At 48.0% G+C, this 23602-nt stretch overlaps 1 protein-coding gene across 1 annotated transcript in view; it reads left to right on the top strand.

The window, feature by feature from the left end:
* Positions 1 to 23602, top strand: part of CFAP65 (cilia and flagella associated protein 65) — a 34337-nt gene that overhangs the window by 9731 nt on the left and 1004 nt on the right. The window contains exons 11-31 of the mRNA XM_069781161.1: positions 977 to 1114; positions 2020 to 2265; positions 2687 to 2911; positions 4150 to 4302; positions 5225 to 5390; positions 5961 to 6089; positions 7570 to 7795; positions 8612 to 8740; positions 9061 to 9237; positions 9912 to 9978; positions 13925 to 14035; positions 14826 to 15017; positions 15787 to 15945; positions 17249 to 17392; positions 17865 to 17981; positions 18593 to 18730; positions 19203 to 19268; positions 20954 to 21168; positions 21551 to 21700; positions 22243 to 22527; positions 23204 to 23341. Of these exons, the coding sequence (XP_069637262.1) occupies positions 977 to 1114; positions 2020 to 2265; positions 2687 to 2911; positions 4150 to 4302; positions 5225 to 5390; positions 5961 to 6089; positions 7570 to 7795; positions 8612 to 8740; positions 9061 to 9237; positions 9912 to 9978; positions 13925 to 14035; positions 14826 to 15017; positions 15787 to 15945; positions 17249 to 17392; positions 17865 to 17981; positions 18593 to 18730; positions 19203 to 19268; positions 20954 to 21168; positions 21551 to 21700; positions 22243 to 22527; positions 23204 to 23341 (3371 nt within the window). The remainder of the gene's footprint in view (positions 1 to 976; positions 1115 to 2019; positions 2266 to 2686; positions 2912 to 4149; positions 4303 to 5224; positions 5391 to 5960; positions 6090 to 7569; positions 7796 to 8611; positions 8741 to 9060; positions 9238 to 9911; positions 9979 to 13924; positions 14036 to 14825; positions 15018 to 15786; positions 15946 to 17248; positions 17393 to 17864; positions 17982 to 18592; positions 18731 to 19202; positions 19269 to 20953; positions 21169 to 21550; positions 21701 to 22242; positions 22528 to 23203; positions 23342 to 23602) is intronic.

Raw genomic sequence — 23602 nt, 5'->3', positions numbered from 1 at the left:
GCAAGAGGCTGCAGGCTAAAGGCTTTTGCGGGAGTTAAAATTCAAATGGAACCTTTCATTTTGAGTTTGGCAAGCTGGCATCTTTACTAAGTCCTTTGGCCACTGTTTTGATACACTGGTGGGTTAAAATTTCTTCTTCACCTGTGTCCTGACAAAGATAAATCAGCAAAGCAAGCCACAGCTCATGCATATGGACAGTTACACTTGCTCTTACCCCCAGTGAACGTGAAGTAATGTACACCGCACTGAAGGAGGAATTACTGTGGATTACCACACTATTAGCATAGATGGGAGCCTGCACAAGGATGGTTGTTGTGGCCTGGGTGGTGGGCAGTAACTTGTTTTTTGTGTCTGGCCCTCCACAAGTAAAGCTGCTGAGGGCACTCTACATCACTGCAGCCTCTCCTCCCATGTGATGTGGGATTCACATCACACAAGGCTGCAATTGCAGGTTTTAGCACCCAGAAACTTCCTGGTAGGAGAGAGAGATCTTCATTACATTGTTGATTATTCTCCTTGCATTTTTCTTCCCTTCTAAGCCAGTGTGGAGGATATCTGGGAGTAACCTTAGAGTCAGGAGTTTCTTAGGCTCAGGTAAAGGATAGATGATAATTTTCAGTGTGACTCACTGTTAAATGCAACTTTAGCACCTGCAAATATCTCAAACTGCACTAGGGTGTCTGTAGACCCTCCTTCCTTAAGGCAACTCTTGTAGTATCACAGAACAGCTGGGATAGGTCCTTCTGCTTGAAAGTGATTCCATAGTCTTTTGGGTCTGAAATGTAGTTAGTTGGGAAAGCAGCACTCATGTTTCTCATCTGGCACTGGTCAGTTCTTCTTCCCTGAAAAAGTCAATTCCTCAGCCCTAGGAATGCCATTGAAACAAACTGCTGCTGATGATGACACATGCACTTGAAGGCACCTTGCCACACTCCCTTCCTGCATGCACTCTGTTCTGTCTCTTGCATGCCTGCAGGTGCTGAGACACTATAGCAACATTGAGGAGGATGCCACCATCTGTCCATCCTGGTGCCTGACTGTCAGGCTGAGAGCGCACACGTATGAAGCAGAACGGGAACACTTTGTCCCACAGTACATCCTGGATGTCCCCAAGGTGTGTAACTGGTTGATGTTTGGATCTTTGCAGAGATGCTCAGTGTTTACGTCTGAAGTCTTTACCTTGTCTCCCATTGCACCATCCTGAGATGTGGCTTAAGTGGTTTCTGAGGGTGTGGAGACTCCTGCTTTGCTACAGAGGTAGGATGCTCTTTCTCCTGCATTATCTTCCTAGCCTCCAGTGTGTCAGGTTACACTGAGCATCTCAGCTCTGAGAGGAAAGCTGTTGGGATCTCCTTCCTTTCTGTTTAAGTGGACATAGGCACTGACAAGGGTGCTTAGTCCCCTCCCAGGAGCCTCAGACACTCTGCATGCACTTAGGCAAATGGAGGGCAGCACACAGAATCCTCACTTATAGAAGAGAAGCAGTTGCAAGGTAGAGTGGAAGTTTTCCTGACTGTCTCTGCTGTTTCTGTAGTACAAGAAAGTATTGCTCCTATGAGGTAAAGTGAGATCTGACCCTAGGAAGTAAGAATAGTCTTGAGAACCTCTTAGAAAATCCCCTCAGCTAGTTCAGGACATGCAGCCTGTATCTGATATGCATGAGCTGGAGCAAATTCCAGGTTTCTGAAATTCTTAATCCAGGAGGTCACTATCCATGCAGAGGCTGTAGGCCTCAGCAAGCAGCTCACTTATTGGATGACCGAAAAGCATTAATGGAAAGTAGCTTCACTGATCCCATGAGCCTATGAAAGATGAGGGCCACTGTGGGAAGGGAAAAGACCATAATTTTTATACCCTTGGGTGATTTACTTTCTTTCTTTGAAGAGAACTAGTTACAAATTTCTCCATAGACTCAGGATAGTGCTTGTTTGAACTTGGAATTCAACACAGTGAAAACTTTTTCTTTAAGCTGGTTTTCTAAACCCAGTGCAAACAGTTCTTCTTGCTTGTCTCCACCAGACTTTTCCTCCTGTGGCTCCTAACACTGATACCTACTGCAGTATGCTGCTCTTGAACACAGGCACCTCTTCGATAACCTTCAGTGTGAACCAAGCTGCCTGTCCCTCTGTTTTGGTCAAGCCCTGCTCAGGACACATCATTCCAGGAGGCCACCAGATTTTCTTTCTCTCCACTCACCCAGTTAACACAGTCTCACAGCAGCATGTCCTGCCTTTGCAGCTGAACTCTTGTCCTGGATACACCAAGGTAGGGAGGGGGAAGTAGAAGACGGTGAGCAAAGTTTTGTTCCCTTGTAGTCTTCCCTTTTCACAGTGACTTGTGCTGTGATCCCTATTATATCTCCTGATGGTTAGTTTTGGTTTTTCCCTTTGGAAGTAGCAATGAAAGAATATTTTCAACATTTAAGATGGGGTCAACACTGCAGAGAGAATGTGCTTGTGGTGCCAGACATCCTGTAGTCCTTGTTCCCTTGGGCTTCTATCTCCTGGAATGCACTATACTATGCTCAGGGCCCTCCTTCACAGCACAATCTGAAGTGCTTCCCCTCTTCCTTCAGATCCAGTTTGTTCTTGCTTCTCTCTTGGAAGGAGCAACATCTTTGCAAGGTCCCTCCAGAGGTAGCTGAGATGTCTGGCTAATGTCTGTTACTTTTCCCTTAATTCCACAGGAGATTGCTCTCCGGAGTTGTGGAGAGTCCCTTCTTTTGCTCTTAGAAGGTGATGGAAATCTATACTTCAAGCCTGTCTATATAGGGACCTCCTCTACACGAATGTATACCATAAAAAACTGCACAAGGCTACCCATGGTTTTCAAATGGAAGATCCATGAGCCTGACAGGAAGATCCTGTCTGTTAGCCCCACTGCAGGGATCCTCCAGCCCTATGAAGCCATGGTAAGTTCAAGTTCTACTAAAGTTGTATTTTGCTCTCTACAGTACAGCTGTGGAGTGTTTAGAGCAGAAATGTGAGGGGTGCCAATAATTTGGTCATTAACGCTAAAGTTGGAGAATACCAGTCAGTGTCTTAGCTTGGGTTGCGAGCCAGCATCTGCAGTCATGCTGGTTCCCACAATGTGGATTTGCCTAAACATGATGACATCCTCCTTGACTACAGGACCAAACAGGCCTTAAACAGGCACTAGATCATGATACCCTGGATGACAGCAACTTTGTCATGCACCAGATGTTAACAGATGGAGGACAAATGAAAGCACGAGAGAGTTTATGATATTTTTCTGTTCTTCCAGCTGTAAATTCAGGTTCTAAACTTCTACTGTATTCCTGAGTGTTTTTTGAGAGTACTGAGGAGTAGCATATCTCCACAGCCTGGCTTTGAATATCTGAATGTGCATGCCCAATATGAACCTTTGACAGAGGCAGAGATGGTGGAGGATTGGAGTGAGAGTGTCTCCAGAGTTGTCAGTAGAGGACTAGGTTAGCTGTAATGGAGTGTCGTGGTTTAACCCCAGCCAGCAACTAAGCACCACGCAGCCGCTCACTCACTCCCCCCCATCCAGCGGGATGGGGGAGAAAATCGGGAAAAAGAAGTAAAACTCGTGGGTTGAGATAAGAACGGTTTAATAGAACAGAAAAGAAGAAACTAATAATGATAATGATAACACTAATAAAATGACAACAGTAGTAATAAAAGGATTGGAATGTACAAATGATGCGCAGGGCAATTGCTCACCACCCGCCAACTGACACCCAGCCAGTCCCCGAGCAGCGATTTCCCCCCCCCCCACTTCCCAGTTCCTATACTAGATGTGACGTCCCATGGTATGGAATACACCATTGGCCAGTTTGGGTCAGCTGCCCTGGTTGTGTCCTGTGCCAACTTCTTGTGCCCCTCCAGCTTTCTCGCTGGCTGGGCATGAGAAGCTGAAAAATCCTTGACTACAGTCTAAACACTACTGAGCAACAACTGAAAACATCAGTGTTATCAACATTCTTCGCATACTGAACTCAAAACATAGCACTGTACCAGCTACTAGGAAGACAGTTAACTCTATCCCAGCTGAAACCAGGACATGGAGGAAGGGGCTGTGCATTGAATGTAACCATTGTGGTGTATAGGTTTGGCTCTGGTCTGGAACTCCTGTGAATGCTCTCCTTCCCTCTTGTGATTTCAGGCTCAGGCATGGACTTTTACTCCTGACAAGGAGACCAAATATCTGCTGCGTGCTATGGTGTCTGTGAGGAGGAAAAGCCCAGACCCTATGTCTCCCCAAAGTGCCCGTTATGCCTTACGGATTGTTGGAGAGGGGGCTCTGGGCACCATCAGGGTAAGGAACTGGGGCCCACTGGGTAGTAGGAGGGGTACTAGGGTGGGATAGGGGTCTTGGGCTTCCCCTTTTTGCACAATCTGTACTGGAGGCCACCAATAAGGATTTACAGCAAAATTCCCAGACGTTGCTCTCAGTGGAGATGACAGAGCTGATTCTGGCAACCTAATGGCAATGGCACGATGTGAATGTCCTGTCAGTTCAAATGTGACCTGCCCAAATCCTCTAGGATCACTCTCAACTCCTCTGTTCCAGACTGAACTGAGCAAGTCCTTTGGCTCCTTGGGACTCCCAGCTCTCTCCTCTCATTCTGTCTTCAACATTTGTTCTGCTTTCAGTCCAATTTCTAAGTGAAGTGGACCTGACTGCTAAAGTGGTGTTGCTAGCACGCATCCACTTAGCTTTCCTCCTATTATCTGCAGATCTGTGCAGCCACCCTCATTTTCAGGCACATTTCCTAAGGAACCAGAGCAAAAAAAATAATTCTTTGTAGGTCATTGCCCAATGTCAGTCATTGGATGGGTAGAAATGTCTTAGAGGTGTTTAGTCACTATAAATTGCATGCAAGCAGATGACTAGCCAAAAGAGAAGGGGAACTTTTAATGCAGTCATGGAGGGACCGACAGATTTGCCCCTGGTGCAGCTGGCCAGCTAGTGTCCCCACAGCTCCAAATGTGCTGCATCCTACCCAACCAGCAGCCCAAATAACAGTAAGAGAGTGCCTCTGGAGGAGGGATTGAGCCCCTTGCAGCCCTGTTCCAACATCTCCCGGGGCATGACAGGTCACACACAAAGCAGGGAGCCCTTTGCACCACACTGTACATGCCAAGGGATCAGCACGTGGTGAGATAAGTGGTGGCTATGCTTGACCTCTACGCTCTATGTGTAACAGTGACCTTTGCATGGCGGGTTTGAATTCCAGGCACAAAAGGAGCACCTGGACCTTGGAAATGTTCTAGTTGGTGACCTGCAAAGCTGCAGCGTTGTACTGCTAAATGATGGGATCTGTTCTCTGAAGTACATCCTCAGCGTGGAACAACTGATCAGTGGGCCTTGTGACCCCGAGGAGTTCCGCAGCGATCCGCTGGGTACTGTAAGGGATGTAGCATGGGGTGGGGGCCTTGGCTTTCCCCTCTTTTCTGCAAACTCAATCTAGCATGAGCTCAGAGGTTGGGCTGCTTAGAATCAATGCAAGCTAGCCAGTAAGTGCCTTAAGGGATCTGCTCCTTTGCTTAGGGATTTGCTACAGGTGACTCTTCTATCTTGCTGGAAAAAGCATAACCCAGAGCCTGACAACTGAAGCTAGACCAATTTGAAATAAGACGTGATTTCCCAGCAGAGAAGGGAGTTAAATAAAGGAGGTTCCCAGAAGAAATGGTGGAATGCAACACTTAGCTGCCTTTCTAGAGGAACTCCTCTGGAGAAGTTCCCTGTTCTTTGCTGGCCAAAGGCAGGCTGGGTACTCCCAATGAGCTGCCTTCAGTTGTAGTCTGGGAATCCCAACTTCAGCACCTGAAACTGGTCCTAATGATTAGGCATGGGGTGGGGGGGCAATGGCTTGAGTGCAGGTAGGCTTAGGGAGCTGTGTGCTGAACATGTGTGTGGCGTAAAAGAGATCAGTGATGCCAAGAGCTCATACCATCTCTTTTCTCCTACAGCTCTAGAGCTGGAACACTCTAGAGGGACAATCCCCGCAAGGTCAAAAGCTTTTGTCCAAATAACAGTCAGGCCAGTCCGTCGGCTGCATTACACCTGGTCAATCAAATATGCTATTTGTACCCCCACAGGTGAGAGATGGGTATTTTGGGAAAATCATTCCTTCCCAACCAAGTAGAGTGTGTCATAACAGGCTGAGCTGCACAGCTCCCAATGTATGAGTCCTGCCTGAAGAAATCCCGGTGATGAGCAATTCACCAGAGCCAGATCCTATGTGCTGTCTCCTTTTTGCTGCACCTTTGGGGGTTAGAATTATGACTGAGCCATAAGACACAGACAGGGAGAGCTGCAAGTTTCCTGCTGCTGTGGTCACAAGATTCCCTGCTCCTCTGCATGACCATGGCCTTTTACAATGCATCCTGAAACATATTCTGAGAGCTTCATGCAACCAGTCCTATGCAGCTGGGGTCCTTTTTGCGTATCTGGATTGGTCCCTGTGTAAGAAAGAATGCAGTTGAACTAGAAAATGTATGGAGAGGGGCAACAGGGCTGTTCAGAGGTGGGGAACAGCATTTGTACAAGAAGAGACTAGTTAGACAAGGAGTTTCCATCTTGGAAAGTGGAGAATGGCAATGCCACATGAATGGTATGGAGAAGACAAGATGTAAACAGATGTTTATGATTTTTCAGTGTGAAAACAAGGAACACTTCATAAAATGACTAGGCTGTAGGCTTAAATCAAAAAAGGGAGTTTTCACATAGTGCAGAACTAAACTGTGTAAATACACTATTGAAAAGGATCACATTCATAGTCTTTTGGTGATCTCTAAATGCAGAAGTCAAGGTACAATAAGAAGTCAGTGGTTTAGAACTTTTCAGAAGCTGTCAAAGAAAAGACTATGTACAAGTCCTGTTCTTTCTTTCTGTCATGGATAAACCCCAGCCAGCAACTGAGCACCATGCAGCTGCTCACTCCCCGCCCCCCCCCCCCCCCCCCCCGTGGGATGGGGGAGAGAATCAAAAGGAAAAAGGTAAAACTCATGGGTTGAGATAAGAACAGTTTAATAGAACAGAAAGGAAGAAACTAACAATGATAATAGTAAAATGACAATACTAATAAAAGGATTGGAATATACAAAACAAGTGATGCAAAATGCAATTGCTCACCACTCACCAACTGATGCCCAGTTAGTTCCTAAGCAGTGATCCCCCCCAGGCCAACTCCCCCCAATTTATATACTAGGCATGATGTCACATGGTATGGAATACCCCTTTGGCCAGTTTGGGTCAGGTGCCCTGGCTGTGTCCCCTCCCAAATTCTTGTGCCCCTCCAGCCTTCTTGCTGGCTGGGCATGAGAAGCTGAAAAATCCGTGACTTAGTCTAAACATTACTTGGCAACAATTGAAAACATCAGTGTGTTATCAACATTCTTCTCATACTAAATCCAAAACATAACACTATACCAGCTTCTAGAAAGAAAATTAACTCTATCCCAGCTGAAACCAGGACACTTTCTTTGGTCTGGGTAGGGTCTTTCTCCATTTTGCTCTCCCAGACAGCTGCCCCTTAATGCTGCATGACCACTTTTTGGTGTTTCTTTCTCTCCCAAGCTACAGATCTTGCAAGCACGACAGAAGAGCAGCGGCCCCTCTGCTGCATTGTAGCAACAGGCGTCTACCCAACTTTCTGCATCACAGATGCCTGTTCAGCAGGGAGTGCCAGCGGTATCAGCAAGTTGCACCTCTGGAGGCTCTTTTCCTTGGACACACTGAATGAATACTTGGAGCAAGACCCGACTCCCAATGAGCTCACCTACAGAGTTCCCACAAGGCACAGGTGAGATGAGGAAGTGGTTCAGAGGAACTTTCAGTCCCTTGCACAAGCCAGACAGAGATGCTGTGGCCATTGCCTTGTGTTGCAGCTCACTGCTGCGTGTCACTCTGTTATTCCATCCTAGCCACTGCAGGCAGTTGCTCGCCTCTGCTTCTCTGCTTACTGTCCCTAGAGAGGAGCTACAGAAACAAAGAATAATTTAATTGCAATAGATCTCTAAAAGTCCCTGATCTAACCCCTTGCTTAAAGCAGGGACAACAAGATCAGATTGCTCAGGGCCTTGTCCAGTTCAATGCTGTATATCTCCAAGGATGAAGAAACCACAGCTTGTCTGGGCACCTGATTCCAGTGTTTGACCACTTCCATGGTAAAAACTTTTTTTCTGATTGGAATATCTTGTGTTGCAACTTCTGCAGTTGCCATCCCTGAGCCCTTGCTTCATAAGGCTGAACAAACCCAGGTCTCTTAGTCTCTCCTTGTAAATAATGTGCTCCAGCCCTCAACCATCTTGGTGGCCCTCCGCTGGACCTGCTCCAGTATGTCAGTGACTTCCTTGTGCTGGGGAGCCAAAAAGAGACTTCAGCTAAGCAGGACTCTCTTATGCCACTCACTCTCATTAGGCATATATAAAAGACTTTTTGGAGAAAATCAAAAGGCCTGCCTTGCACCCAGTATCCTTTCTCCCAAAAGGTCCAAGAACATAAGGTCAGAGAAGAATTATAACGAAGAAAACCAGTGTAGAATGACCCTTTCCCTGTCATGTCCTGCCAACCCTTCCTCCTGTCTCAGTTTAATCTCCTCTTTCTCTCCTGTGACCAGCACATGCCTGATCCCTCCAGTGTACACCCCTTTCCTGCTGGATTTCAACTTTGGGGCTGCCCCGATAGGCTCAGAGCCTACCCTCGTGATGCTCCTGCTGAAGAACAAGGGTGTGGTGCCTGTGGAGTGGTAAGTGGTGCTTGCTGCATCTCGGCCTTCTTTCTGGGGTCTGTCTGGGGACATGGAAATGCTCACAGGGGCCGTGAGACATTTGCAAATTAAAGGGGTGGATTTTGTAGGTGCGGCTTGTGTTCTGGAGCTATAACTGAGATCTGTTGGTGGGTCTGAGTGGGGAAGGAAGCAAGGGATGGCAGACAGTTCTGCACATCAGGCCTGATGAAATGTGATGTGTCCACCACCTGGGCTAAGCCTGGCTGGACTGAATATGCTGACCACAGCCCTGGTGAAGTTGTGTGTTCCTGTTGTTGATCAGCTGACTGGTTCCCTAGGGCCTTCTTGTTTCCTTATGATCAGAAAATGGACATGGAGCACTGGGCAGAGGATGCTGAGTTTAGCCCCCATGAGCTGCACCAGATGAGAATTCAGGATAACCAGCTCTTCAGTGTTTCCCCAAAGTCAGGGAAACTTCTTCCAGGACAGGAGGAATCAGTCCAGCTCTCACACAGGTGATGTCAACTACCTGTATTTCAGGGCCTCATGCTGCATGCTGGGAGAGCACATGCCCTCAGTCCCGTCTTTCCATGCCAGATCCTTTCCCTTCACATGCTCCTTGCCCAGCAGAGACTGGGCAAGTAAAAAGTCCCTGAGTATGTCCTGTTTCTGGACCCCACAAAGCTTGTCTTCCTCAGGGGTATGTTGTTAATGTGCTTTAACACTGCAGCACAAGAGGCATTTAGTATGACATGCTGGGGACACTGCTCTGCTTTGACCTGACAGCTGGGGAGACAAACAAGGTGTTGCACTTCCTGTGTTTTTGACTATACAGTGATAGTTTTGTCATCTGCTATAACTGCTAGCCCTTGTGTGCCTGTGGAGGCTATGAAGAAAGCTGAACACCTCCCCTTTCACAGCAGACCTGATCTGAGAAGTACTGGTATTTCAAATGGTGTTGGCCTAGAAACTTGGGTCCCTAAATTGGTGCAGGACTAAAATCAACATTGCATCACTCATTCCCACCCAAATACAACTGTCCCCCTCCCTCTCTCAGTGGCCCTTACGCAACAGTGACTCTGTAGCTGGGAAGTGAATTGTCTCTAATCTACTGTGTGATCCTGATTCTATCACCCTGGGCACAAGGTTGGTTTCTAATGTTTTCCTCTCTCTCCTCTTTCACTGCTAGACATGATTTCATTGGCACTGATCGCCTCCCTGTCCTGCTGAAGGTTTCTTATGGCCATGAGATTCTGGTAAGATAGCAGGTGTCTCTTGCTTCTGTTTGCAGAACAGCAGCAGGTAGGAACTGAATGAAAAGGTGTTTTCCCCAGAAGCTGCATGGTGTGCAGGGGCTGTGGCCTTCCCCAGGAATTTGCACTGGCCAGGCAGTAACACAGGGCCAAGCAGAGACATAAAACCAATATCCTGACAAATTCATGGTTCCAGCACAGTGTGATGTGGCAGTGCACTGGCAAAATGGCCCTTGGATGTAGCATCTGCTGGTTTGCCCTCCTTTGCAAGAGGAGGATTATTATTATTATTGTTATTGTTTTATTATTTATTTATTTATTTATTTATTTTTAACCTTTGTATTTTATTGGTAGCGTTAGTGCAGAATTGTTCCCTCCTCCAGGCCAACTCCAAGTCCAAGACAGCCCTCCTGGGTTTTACAGTCCTTGCATGCTTTCCACACTCAAGTGTAAGTCAGGGACAGGATTTCTGTGCTTGCTTCCCCTCATTTCATCCGCCTCACCGTGAGTTCTTCCATGCAGTGATCCTGGAGTTCAGATCTGCAGCCCATCCTAGTTCTCTCATATGCAGCTTTCCTGAATCTCTCCATCTTCTCAGTTCTCTATGCTCTTCAAAACACTCTGGAATGTGTTTTTTTCCAAAAGTACCACCTGCACTGGCTGCAGTTTGGGGTCACACGTGCTGGCACAGGGCGGCAGAGCGTCCTCCAGCTCTGGAGGTATGGAGGCAGCTGCTTCCCCAGGCCCAGAAGGTACTCCCTGCATTCCTGGTTGGCTGTTCCTACTGCAGCCCTGATGCCTTTGTCCACCCACTTATTTCTCCTTGCCAATGATGGAGTAGCTTTCTACTCATTCTTCCTGCTTCAGTGCTTGCTAAAGCGTCCTGGAGCTGATCTGTGGTGTGTTTTCCCTGAGCCTTTCCTCAGGCTTGGAACTAATTTCTCTCTCTCTCCCTCTCTCAAACTGTCAGTTAGAGTCAAAGTCACCTTGTGCTCTGCCAGGCATAGCTCATGCCCGGTTGAGCCTTCCTGTCTGTCTCTGAAGTTTCCTATGAGACCATTGTATTCACACATCTCTTTTATTTTTCTTTTCTTTCAGGACTGTTGTCAGCTGAAAATCCAACCCTTTGACCAAGCTGTTCAAACAGTGGCTTAACTGTGCCTTCCCTCAAAGCCCTTGGACAGGCTCCCTGTGCTCTGCCTGCCTGGCACAATCCTGAGAGTGGATGTGAGCATTTCACCAGCTGGCCAGTGAGGGAATAAGCTTTGGAGCACCCTGCAGGGCACACATGCTCTCTTACCACACAGCCAGTGGCTTTGGCGGCTACCAGAGGCCATCACCCTACCTCATGCTGTCACTGCAGAAGGGGCTGAAAAAGCATGGGAGGCCCTGCGGATGATAAAAGATCCCTGGGTGCATTGGAGCTCTGGCAATAGGAGCTCCAGCGGGCAATCCAGGGACCTGGAGCCATGCAGGTGGTTGCAACCTGCAGGGATCCACAGTGCCAGTACTGAACTGCTAATATCAGAAGGTAGAAGTGGAAGAGGCTCCTCTTTCTGCAGAGAGGGCAACTGCAGTTGAGGGCAGTGTGCCTTCTTTCCGTTCAGTCATGGCATGAAGAGCACAGGGTTGCCAGCCCCCAGTGCAGAGACTGCCCTAAGTGTGCTCACATGCTAGGGTTGAACAGATCCTCACCTGGGAATCTGGTGAAATGTGCAGAACATTTGCTAACTTTAAAGGAAGCAAATGCCATAATGTCACCCCAAAAGTTAAGCTTTGGAAATTTGAAAAAGCAACAATAAGCAGAGGTGGAGACCATTGGGCTGGGGTATTGCTTGGTCATTCTGCCAAATTTGTAATTGCCTGGCTTCAGAGAGCTGATGTTAGTCAGCTGCAGGCCAATGCCTGACTTTTGGGAGGGTCCAAATTTACCCCTGTGATGGCCTTACCCGTGTGGACAGATTTTGACCTCCCATGCCTCTGCTTCCCCAAGAGAGTCTGTCTGCTTCATCTCCAGAAGGAGCTCCCTCCCCATTACTCCTTTCTTACTTCATGGCCAGCTTTCAGTCCTGAGATGACTGGATTTATAGGTGCTCTGAAGGACCCAAACTGACTTCCCATTGGAAATTTCTTCCAGCTGCAGGATGAAACTTCTGTGGGACTTGTGTGTTACCCACTTCCTTGTGCAGGAGGGAAACAGCCGCCCACTGCCTAATGCTCTCACAGGTTGTCCTTTGCCTCATCACCATAGCCTGCCTGTAAGAGTGCAGCTGTGACCTTGTTCTTAGAGCTCTGGGATAGCTTGGCCAGTAGAATCTGCAGCCCTCAGCAATTTCAGTAGGAAAAACCCAGCTGGCTGCAGGTGTTGCAGGATGAGGTAGGCTGGTTCCCAGAACTCGCTGGAGAGCAGGGCTGGATCCCAGGGAGAAGCCCCGAGCACACAAGATCCATAAGCTGGAAGTGTTTGCGCTTCACTTCATAGCTGCTAATTAGGTATTGTGAGATGTTGTCAGATGCAGCACCTGTTCTCCAGTCAGCTCTCCTCCCTGGGGAATCTGGCATCCCTGTCCTCTCATGCTCTTAAGTCATCGCTGCGGGACAAAGTCTGTGCGCTCTGGAAGGAGAACTGGTTGCAGCAGGTCTTCACCATTCTCCATTTGTCTCCCCTTAACTGATAGTCCTCTTAATTGTTGCATCCTGTGTCTATTGAAACTGATGACAGTTTTTCCTTGGCGGTTGTGGTCTGGTGGAATCCAAGTTGGCTTTTTGACTCAAGTAATATAAATGGGTGCTTTGCTCCCAAAGCTCAGGAAGGTTTCTGCGCCTTTTTCCCTTGCCATTTGAAAGTGACAGCTTTTGTCCTCCTCCTATTTGCACTTCATCTGGCTTGCTGAGGCCCTCAGGAGGCTGAATGCTCATGTAATGCTTTGAAAAGATCCCATGTGGGACCTTGCTAGTATTGTATTTGTAGTCCTCTCTCCCTCCTTACTTTGCTTATGGAGCTGAACTGGAATGGGTTGTTTTGGAGAAATCAGCATTCTCTGCTTTCTTAGGTAGCTGATACAGTATCTCCTGCAGGTCTCTGTCCAGGCATCCACCTGCCATCACAAATATCCTCTCCATCTTCTGCATATGCACTTGAAAAATAGCCATGCTTTAGGCTTAGCCAATTGTGAATTGCAGCAACTTAGCTCCCTTTGACCCATGCAGAAACATTGCTAGCTCTGTGACTGCTTTGCAGCCTCTGCCTCAAGGCAGACAGCTTAGGGGTGCTTAGGGGTGATCCAGCAGGAAATCGTGCATCGTGACTTATCTCTAGCCTGATTGCAGTTTTCTCAAAATGCAGAATCCTGTGTCTCTTCCTTTCCATGAAATAGCTCTATAAATCTCTCTGCTTTGCTTGAAGTGCCTGGTGGCTGCTTTGCTAGCAGGATACTGTTGATCATTACTTGATCACTTAAAATTCAGCTGGGATCTTCTCGCAGCTTTTGGACTGTTAGACACATTCTTGGAGCAGGATGTCCTCCAGAGTGAGAACATCCAGATGGTCCTTTCCAAGAGGAGACCATTACTTACCTAAAATCCTGTCTTTCCAAAGGATTTGGCTGTCACAGCTGCACACTCTCCTATGTACAATCCAGACACTTTCATTCATGGAGAATTTCTACCACATACTTGCAAAGAGAAGCACTGAGGCTGGTGCCTGACATAGCAGAGAGAAAAGTACCTTGTCTTTGAAACAAGATGCAAACCTTTCAGAGAAGAGCCAACAGCTGAGTAGGCTTTCCATCTCCTTGCTTTTTTCTTAGGATGCACTGTCCTGGTATTACCAACTTAAACCTGTAACTGTGTTGCTCTCAGCTTGCCAAGTCCTTCAGAGTCCTCATGCAGTTGTTAGTGATGGGGCTAAGGCCCTGTGAGAAAGTGACCTGGTTTCTTTCCACTGTAGCTGAACTTCAGCGGCGTGACGGTGGAAGAGGACCAGCGGTACATTCATTTTGCATCCACTAAGCACCTCTTCATACCCATTGCCATTGGGACTTCCCACCCCCCCACACAGGTGAGCATACTTGGGCCAAACCCAGCAGCAAGTGGAGGGAAGGAGCTAGTGTTACTGTGTCCCAAGGACAGGCAGTGTCTGAGGCATTTCCCAGGAAACAGAATGGCCTCCACAGGAAAGCATCACAGTAGAACTTTGAGACTAGTACTAGGCAGCTCCTGGAAATGGCTGCTGGCACGGCAGCAGGGAAAGTACCTCTCACCATCTCCGATTTGACAAGATTTGGCATTCACTCTAACCGGAATGTTTATTAGATGTGTTAGGCTGTTCCCCTATTCTCTTGCATTGGATCTGAGTGAAAACTTGTCTAGCTGCTCCAGGCACTCTGGAAATAAATCGTAATTTGTTTTTTAGTAAATTAATTAAACTTCCTTAAACACTTATTCAGCAAAAAAAGGCAGCTTTGATTCTGTTCTGCCTAATTTACTTGGGAAACGAACAAGTCTGAATTGAATTAAGATCACTTTAATATGAGTGGTTTTGCATTTCAAGTAATCTGCTTTACAGTGATCCCTTTAGCTAATTTGTATTAATTTTCTCCTAGATTGAATTTGCAGGGCACCACTTGGAGAAGCACTGTAGTTATCAATGTACATGTATGGTGATAAACCTTCAGCACAGTCTCCTATCAGAGCCTCAGTGATAAATCCTGACACTATGAGGTCTCCTCATTCTTAGGAGACAAACTGACTAATTAATTATTAATGCTTATCAGAGTCCTCCGGGGAAGTGTTAACTAGTTTAACTTGGGCATGGTATAATAAGCACTGCTCTCCCTGACTCACTTCAGATTTATGAACTCTACAATGGCAGCTCCATGCCTGTGATATTTGAGGTTCAGCTGGACAACATTGTGAGGATCCAGGAGGAGAATTTTCAGCATCCTGTGTTTGTCTGCCTAACTCCCAGAGGGGAAATCCCCCCTGGCACAACAGGCCACATTGAGTGGATCTTCTCACCACTGGAAGCTAGAACATACTTGGTAAGACCCTCCTCATGACTGCCAGAAATGGTTTATTTCTGTTTTGTGCCTAAAATTCTTTAGATCTCTTACTGATGGTTGGTCTATGTCATGCTACAGCTGAATTGATCTCCATTCTTCCAAGAAGAAAGAGTCTTGAGAGCAAATGAGTGGCTGGTCTGGTCAGGAAATGGAACAGATAAATTGTTATCCCATAAGTTTCTTCTTCCCAAGGAACAGATTTCTTCCACAACCAGAGTCACCCCAGTATATATTTTTTCAAGGATCAAATAGTGATTTGGGATACAAACAGAATCTGATCAGATTTGTGGTTCATTGTTGGCCTCTAACAAATTCGACCAAAAAGACTGAAGTCAGTGTCTTTTATCATTGCAGTGTACACTGCTGCAGCCCTCTGGAAACAGCCATCCCAAAGACCTCTGTCCCAGGCTGCAGCAGGCAGGCAGGGCCAGAGATGGTGCACTGCTTATTGCCCCACTCTGTTGTGGATACATGGAAAAATAAATAAATGGAATTTTAAAACTCCAGCTTTTGCTCCAAGAGGGAGTCCCTGCCCATCTCATACATCACCCACTGGTGAATTGACTACTTAACCAACTTCCCTGGGTTAGCAGATAAGGTCAAGGCCTGAAAGAGCAAAAGAGACTGGATTTCTCCTCACCCATACATGTGCTATAGTTAGACCAGTCCATTAGCAAGTATGCTAACTTATTGCACATCTCTCCCAAATATTACTCTGGACTTAAAACTCTTATCTTGTCCAAGGCAGGTTGATGTTCCCATCCACATCCTGGGGGGTAAATCAGCTCTGATCACCTTCCAGGGAGTAGGCTATGATCCGAATACTGCAGGAGGGACTGCCACATCCAGCGAAGTTTTGGCTCCTTCAGTCTTTCCAGGTTCTACCAAGCTAACTGTGCCTGGGCAGGTAAGTCCAAGTATACTTGGATATGAGCAATATGATCAGTCTGGAAATGTGTGAGAAAGACTGAAATATGGAAGTGGCTCCATCCAGCAGTAGCCTGTGTTGCAGAGGAGTTCATTGCCATGAGATAGAGCAAGATATTTCCCTTCTAGCAGATCATCTAGAGCCTGACTCAGAAAAGCAGTTGTTCTGAAAGATGCCTTCCTTCGAGCTTGCTGCTTCCACTGCCATTAGAAACAAAAAAGTTTTAGGGTTCATTCATTTTCTGGATTTTCTATTAAACATTACCCCCCATCACATCTACCTTTCTCGTTTGCAGCTACAACACCCTTTTTTTGGTAATTCATTCATAAAAAGAACATTATACTCCTGACATACCCTATCAGGGCTTGGCTGCCTCAATTTCACAGCCAAACCCAGGTGATGTGTAACCTGAACCACAGACTGCAGGATGGTCACTAATCCAGGCACATCCCAGGAAAGCAGTTCTTTGACCTGTCATTGGCTCAGCAGGAGCTTGTTTGGCCCTGCTAGATCTGTCCTGTCAGCTGGACAATCTGTTGTTAAACTCAGTCACAGATCCCAGCATAGTGAATCAGCATTAAACAGCATCAGCAGAGGCATACTCTGGTCAGGTAAAGGATTCATCCTGTGTGACATTAGCATGCCTATCTTGGACCCCAGCCACAGCTACATGTGCTCTTTGGCTTCCAGCAGGGTGATTGCATTCCTGTGTACAGCAAAGAGAAGATGATTAAAAACCTGTCTCAGACTGCCAAGGAAGATGCCATTCCACAGGGCTCTGTTGTCTGTAACCAAGAGTCATTAGCTTCCTCTAATGATCAGTGTAATTAATTAGAATTTGCGCTGTGCCTGGAGAATGGGACAGACTAGTAGCATACTAGTAGCATCATGAGTTAGGGAGCAATTTCCCAAAATTCACAGTCAGGTTGATGAGGATTTTGCCCAAGCATGGACCTCGTATTTTTGCCAACTGAAGTAGGAAAGGGCCTGGATTGCAAGTGCTGCAGAGCAAATCTTAGTGCTACTGGTCCTTTGTGCTCCTGTCTCCTGCCTCAGCATTGTGTCCTGTTCATTGCTCGCTCAGTTCCACTGCAACAGGGCTGTCCCCTTGCTGCAAAGACTCGTTGTAACTAGAGCAAAAATGAGGTAACTGGCTAATATTATTTATGAATTTATGACTTGCTGGATAATGTGAAGATGACTCTGTGACTGCCCTTCCCCAACGGCCACAGCCCATCTTCCTTCACTGCTATTCCACCTGGTTTCACCTTGCTTCCTGCAGGCCGCCACCTTGTCACACCACAGGATTTGCCTTGGAAATATCCCAGACTGCACCAAAGCCAGTCGACTTGTTTTTCTCAACAATATCTCGGAGAGTAAGGCTGTTGTGTTTGCCTGGTGGATAAGCACCTGTAAAGACAAAAGGGTGAGTCCTTCCTTCTCCTTCCTCTACACCCTTCTTGCCCATCTCTGTTGTGCCACAAAAGGACCTTACAAGCCCATTTTCAACCAGGCAATCAAAAACAATCCTAGGAACTTGGCTTTTGTACTAGCTGGTGAAAGGAAAGAGCAGAGAAAAGTAAAGGCAAGGGTTAGGATAGGGGGAGAAAGACAGGAATTCAGAAGGGGATCTGAAGACTTCAGTGAGGATACATGAACCTGGAACTACAGGATGTGATAATGAATGTCAGGACCCTGTCTACCAGCAAAGTCTATGGTCGTTCTTTGAATATATCAGCTGCATCTCTCTCATGCCACATACCTGTGAGAAGGGGAGGGGAGAGAATTCCTACAATCCTGTGTTTCCTGCAAAGAGAAGGCACATAGGAAGGTCCCAGGACAGTGAAGCAGCTCCTCTGTGGCTTGTTTTTTTGTTTTGTTTTGGTTTTTTTCCCCAGGTGTTGCAGATTGCTCCAGAGTCAGGGGTTGTGCAGCCTGGAGAAAGCATCCCTTGCTTCATTACCCTGCGACCTTCAGAGAGTGCTTCCTTCTACAGCATAGATCTGGTGTGTAAGGTGAGACCCAAAAGGTACACGTGTATTACCATCACCTCAGCATGTCACTGCAGTCCCCAAATGGCTGGCCCCAGCAGTCAGCTGCCTGCTGCTTCCAGCTGAAGTAATCCTTCTTTGCTCCGCAATGCTGGCCAGCACTTCTCATTACTAATGATACTGAGCTTCATCTTTCCTGATGCTTTAAGCATCTCTCTGTCTGTGTGGCTCACTAGATGAGGTGTAACTATCCAAAACACAGCTTTGTGAGTTGAACCCAACTACTAGGAGTCACAGTTTGAATGGCAGTGACTGTCAGGGGATGTCAGAGACTTAAATATCTGTAAAAAGCAAATCTTGCTTCTTTAATATTAGTGGGGGCACAGACTTGCAGTAGTGTCCCTCTGGATGCTTTCCAGGTGTCCTTTGGCAAGAGATTGTCTTCTCTGTACAAGTCTTATAATAGCACTGTTCTCTCCCCTTCCTGCCACTGGAAGATATGGAAAGGGAGTGGGCTTCTGGCTGGGACCTCCTGGAAGGGAGGAATTGGTGGCTGGCATGGACTTGAGGAGGAGACTGTGTTATTTGCAGCTCCTTTCTAGCCCTGTTCCCTCCAATCATCGTTTGCTTCACAGGTATACATCCAGGACTCCCTGGTTCAGTATGAGAGGGACCTGCAGGAGTGGGAAAAGGAGAAGGAACGGCAGGCTGTGGAATTCACAATCACAGAGAAGGATCTTGGGACTAAGAAGAAGCCAAAGTCACCTGCAGGGGTAAGTGCTGCCAGGATTTTACACCAGCTTAGCTCAGCTAAGAAACAGCAGCCAGTGTCAACAAGAAATATTCTTTAAGAAAATCTAGGCAAATTGATAAGAGGACATGAGGCTTTGATCTACTCAAGATCTCATAGCTGGTCTGTGGATAGTGGAAAATGAGATCTTGGTTTCTAGCCAAGAATCACCTTACAAACTCTGCAATTGCTAATGATCATCTGAAATCTGGAAGTGCATGAGAAGCCTTAGGAAAAACAAAGCCAGTGGCTCTGGAAACTGATGGTTGGATTTTTAACCATGAATAAACACTGGAGAGAAATGTGTAACTACCAGTGTTCCAAGTGAAGAATGGGAGGGTGAGATCATTGACTCTTATCATTGACAAAATCCTTAAGTCTTGTTCTGCTCCATATCTTTCCTACATGGCAATTTCTCCCCCCCCCGCCTTTTTTTTTTTTTTTTTTCTTTTCAGAGGTCATCAGATTCTGCTGAGACAGAAAATAATCCTGAATCCTCAGCTGTGCTCAGGAAATACAAGGTAAGTCTGGCCTGTCTCACCCATAGTAGAATCAAACTGACTGCTTTAGAAAAGAGGCAGATGCTGGCTATCACAGCGTGGGAGCCTGGACAGAGAGCACAGCGGGATTTGTAGCTTCAAGGCTTTGGGAGACAGACTGTTTGGAGGAGCCAGAAGAATCAGACTGTCTGGCTGTGTCCTGTGGGCAGTAACTTTCCAGCTGAGGTGAAGGGGAAGTGAAATTGGAACCAAATCTGCACCCATGACTGGAGAAAGGGGGAAAGGTTTCAAATAAGCAGAAAAGATGCACACGGGCAGGGCAGTCGGTACCTGGACTAGTTTCACACTGAGGGCACAATGGAATGTGTGCCTTGATGGAAAGCAGCAGGACCCTGGTGTGATGTGGTGCAGACTGTCCTCACCACTAAAAGAGCTGTGCTCTGTGCCTTAGGAGAAGCTACAGGCAGGAAGTGCCTTGATTTAAGTGTGCAGAATGCTTTAAAGGTCAATTTGCGTGGTTCATCTCTGTTTCCCCTCAAGTTTGTACAACTGTGTGCACTGCCGGAAAAGACAGCTTTTCTAGCAGTGGTGGCAAGGTGTGAGACAAGGTCCCAGTGAATGCTCTGCAGAACTGCCTGGGCCCAAAGGCAGAGCCACGCTGCATCTACAGCTGTCAGCAGGATGTGCTGTGGGAATGACAGGCCTTGTGGAGATCCAGCTAACCTGAGTGTGGAAGGGTTAAGGGGAGCCAATGTGAGACTGGGCCTGAGCAGATTGAGTCAGCTAGGACTCACAGGACTTGTTATCTCAGGACTGCCACCATAGTAAGGCTGTAGCAGTGCTCCTGGGACCCTGTAGAGTGCCTCTGCATTCCCTGCACAGTCCTGTGTGAAGGTGTCAGCTCTAGCTTGGACTATCTGCCCTGTGCTGTTAGGTGTGACCAGTGATGCAGGTCGAGGCATTCACTGGGATAAACATAAGGATGGTTGGGGAAAAGTAAAAACAGTTTCATTTAGTCCTCTAGGGTTTTAGTTCCTAGTGACAATTTGGAGCCTGCAATCACCTGCTGTTTCTGTGTCAGGAGTGGTGAAGGCCTCTGGTCTCATTCCCAGAGGCTGGACAGCTATGTCTCAAAGGTCACTGAAGTCCTGTGATGCCTGAGGGCTCCTCCAGAGCTGAGTGGTGTCCTTCTGGCCCCAGCTTCTGGACTACTCCTGCCCTAAGAAACTTCCCCCAAACTGACTGCTGGTAGTACAACCCCAAACTGGCCCATCTAGTGTGGCTGGAGTCAGTTCCTGGTTTCCTTCCAGGCTTGGGGGGGCAACTTCTGCATGCATTCCTGCACATGTCTTCTCCAAGCACACTGGGAGTGTTGTGGGAAGAGCAGAGATGATCTCCCAGAGTTCCACAGGGATGGATCCAAGTACAACAGCCCCAAGTGCCCTGGGGAGAACCTGAAGCCCTGCTGACACTCAGGGCTGGCACACTAGGCAGTGAGGAGGGAGCAGACCTGACTTCCAGCATGGTTGCTTGTGCCTGATAGTGGTACCTGCAGTGCCAAGATAATTTTGACGCTGTCTCCTGTCCAGGATCTGGTGGCTCTGGCTGCTGGGCTTTCCAGTTCTCATACCTGTGCTCACACCTACACCAGCCTACCTGTGGCCAAAGGAACAACTAAGTACCTGCCATTTCTTTCTCTCCAACAGACATTACCCCCTATTAAAAACCACCCTATGCCCAATCTGCCAGCTGGACACTTTCAGAGGAGGCTGCTGTTGGACAAAGAAGCCAGCCGGGTGTGGGTCAGACCAGAGCCTCCCAAGCCCATCTTCTTACACCTTGGTGTGACAGCCAGGTCCTACTCTGTTGAGGACTTCTTCAGCAACTTCACTTCAGAGTTCCCCAAATACTTCTTGTCCTGGTAAGAGATCCAGCTTTTTGGATTAGCATCTTAATCTGAGCCAGGGCTGCCCATGCTGTGATATGCACTGAACTTGGAGCTCTGCTCTGCTCCGCTCCAGTGCCTCAGTATTAGGCAGGAGGTGCCTTGCTTTTCCCAGCATTAGCTGATATGACCTGTTTCTCTCCCTCCCTCAAAAGGGAGATACTATCAGAGCTTGGTGCTCCTCTCTTACGACAGTGTCCCTGCTGCTGTCACAAGTGCAGCAGCTCCCACTCCTCCCCTGGTTCCCTGCACCGCTCCCCGTTTGCCTGCAGTGCTGCTGCTCAGCAAAGGGGATGCAGGTCTTCAGTAGTTTGGCTCAGTAGTGTTGCCATTGACGGAACAACTCCTTCTTTCCCAGCCCTTTCAGCAACTGGCCCTTGGAGAACAAGTTTGTGGATGGGAGCAGGGACAGAGACAGGATGGACGTGGACCCCAAATGGCTGTCTCTGCATGCTGCTTCCAAACAGGAGTTGCAGATAGTGACTGACATACTCACAGGTGTCATCAGGTACGTGTCCCTTCACCCTCACCTGGTTTGGGGCCCCTGTCCTCCAGGGGAGTGCGTGCAGCATGGCCAGTCCTCTGCTAATCCTGGAGGAGTCTGTGTGCTCCTGCTGCACCAGAACAGGGGATCCAGCCTGCCAAAGACTGCCCTGGGGACTACAAGCTCAGGACTCTTGGTGTGACAGCCAAAGGCAGGGTCTTGCTTCCCAGCTAGGGACTGGGCCCATCTCTGCATAGTGAACAGCATCACTGCCCAGGAACCAGGCCACTCTGCCAGCCATGATCTTGGGAATAGGCTGCATTGGGATTCACCTATTTTGTCTGTCAGCTGCAGAAATGTAGAGAAACAGTGCTGTGGAGGCAAAGGTGGTTTCCTTAGCTCAAGCCATCTTGCTGCCTCCCTTAGGCCCAGAACGCAAGAAGGGAGAGACTAGACATTGACATCAGTCAGGATTTTCCTCTGATTTGTACTGTCTTGCAATGATCCCCTGGGGTCGTATAGATACCTGATTTGCTGGGACTCATCCCTTATTTTCCTCCTCCTAGAGGCCTCTTGGAGAACACCCAGTTCCACGATGCAGTGAGAAGAAGCCTGGATGAGCCCATTCCATATTTCTCCCAGTTCCGGTGTGCAGAATCAGCAGAGCTCCAGGACAGAAGACAGTGCTCCATGGGCCCCTCCAGGGTCTATGCTTCACCAGATCTTTACCCTGAGAAGGATGGAGAGAGGGAAGAAATAAGGCAGGAAACCTCTCCCAACAATGATTTGCTGGAATCTTGGGAGATTTTTCACCACGAGCAGTTGAGGAAGCAGAAGGAGATGATGAGCAGGTGAGGAAGAGCTCACACATGAAAGACAAGAGCTGCACAGGCAGGAGAGCCATGGCAGCACACTGCCTGGCCAGAAACCCATTTCTCCTTCAGCCCTGTAGCATTTCTGCTGGAGTATTCTGTGTGCTCTGGGTGGAAATCGATGCTAGCCCACCTAGCCACCTTCTTGCAAGTGCGGTTTGTGAAGAGTGCAGGTTTGCTGTGTCTTGGGGTTGAGCCATGGGCAGTGCCAGGATGCTGGTAGTGAGTGGTCTGCTTTAGACTTGGACAGTCCTGGCCTTATTAGGCATTAGTGTGCAGTGTGTGCTTACCTTACCTTTTATTGTCACTGCAGTATTTCATCACCTTGCATTTGCTGTGGCTACTCCCTTGTACACTGCTACAGGCCACGAAGAGTATGCACAAATACTAACTACGACATAGCTTGGAGGGAGAAAACAGTAAAACCACAGTCACCCAGCTCTGTCTGAGGTCAGTGCCTGATGCCAGCTGGTGGCAGTTCTGGAAGAAGGGTCAGCACCTCATTGCTCAAGTCTTTGGTTCATTGGCCTCAGTGTGTAGGAAACAGCATGTGCTCCGCTGCTGTGCCTGATGTGTCCTGAGAGGAGTGACAGCAAGCAGCCTGCCTTATCTGCTTTCTGATAGCTGTCCTCTGCCTGTACTTTTGCCCCTCCAGGCAGCCGGCCCTTGGGAACCTGGTGGAGCTGGTGCTGGAAAACACACTGCAGAACATCCTGATCGAAGCCAGCAGAGGGGAGGTGGTGCTGACAGCCCGGCCCAGGGTCATTGCTCTACCCCCCAGCCCTTCTCGAAGGTAGCAGAGTGTATCTGTGCTGTGGTGGGGGACAGGACCTGTCCTTAATATGTGAGGCTGAAGCACAGCCCATTTTCTAGACCATGTGGATTAGCTGGATCGCTGCCTATCAATACCAAGGCTGCCTGTGCAAAAGGGGGAATCCACTCCCAAAGCCTCTGCCCTTGCTTGGCTTGTCCTGAGCCACAGACCAGAGGTGGTAGCACTACAGCCCTTCTGTGAGCCTGAGACCATCATGCAGCTCTGGGGCATGGCCCTGTG

The sequence above is a fragment of the Haliaeetus albicilla genome, chromosome 4, assembly GCF_947461875.1.
Source record: "Haliaeetus albicilla chromosome 4, bHalAlb1.1, whole genome shotgun sequence".
NCBI lineage: Eukaryota > Metazoa > Chordata > Aves > Accipitriformes > Accipitridae > Haliaeetus > Haliaeetus albicilla.
The sequence above is the reverse complement of the archived record's forward strand: the minus strand, read 5'-3'. Positions and strand labels throughout refer to the sequence as shown.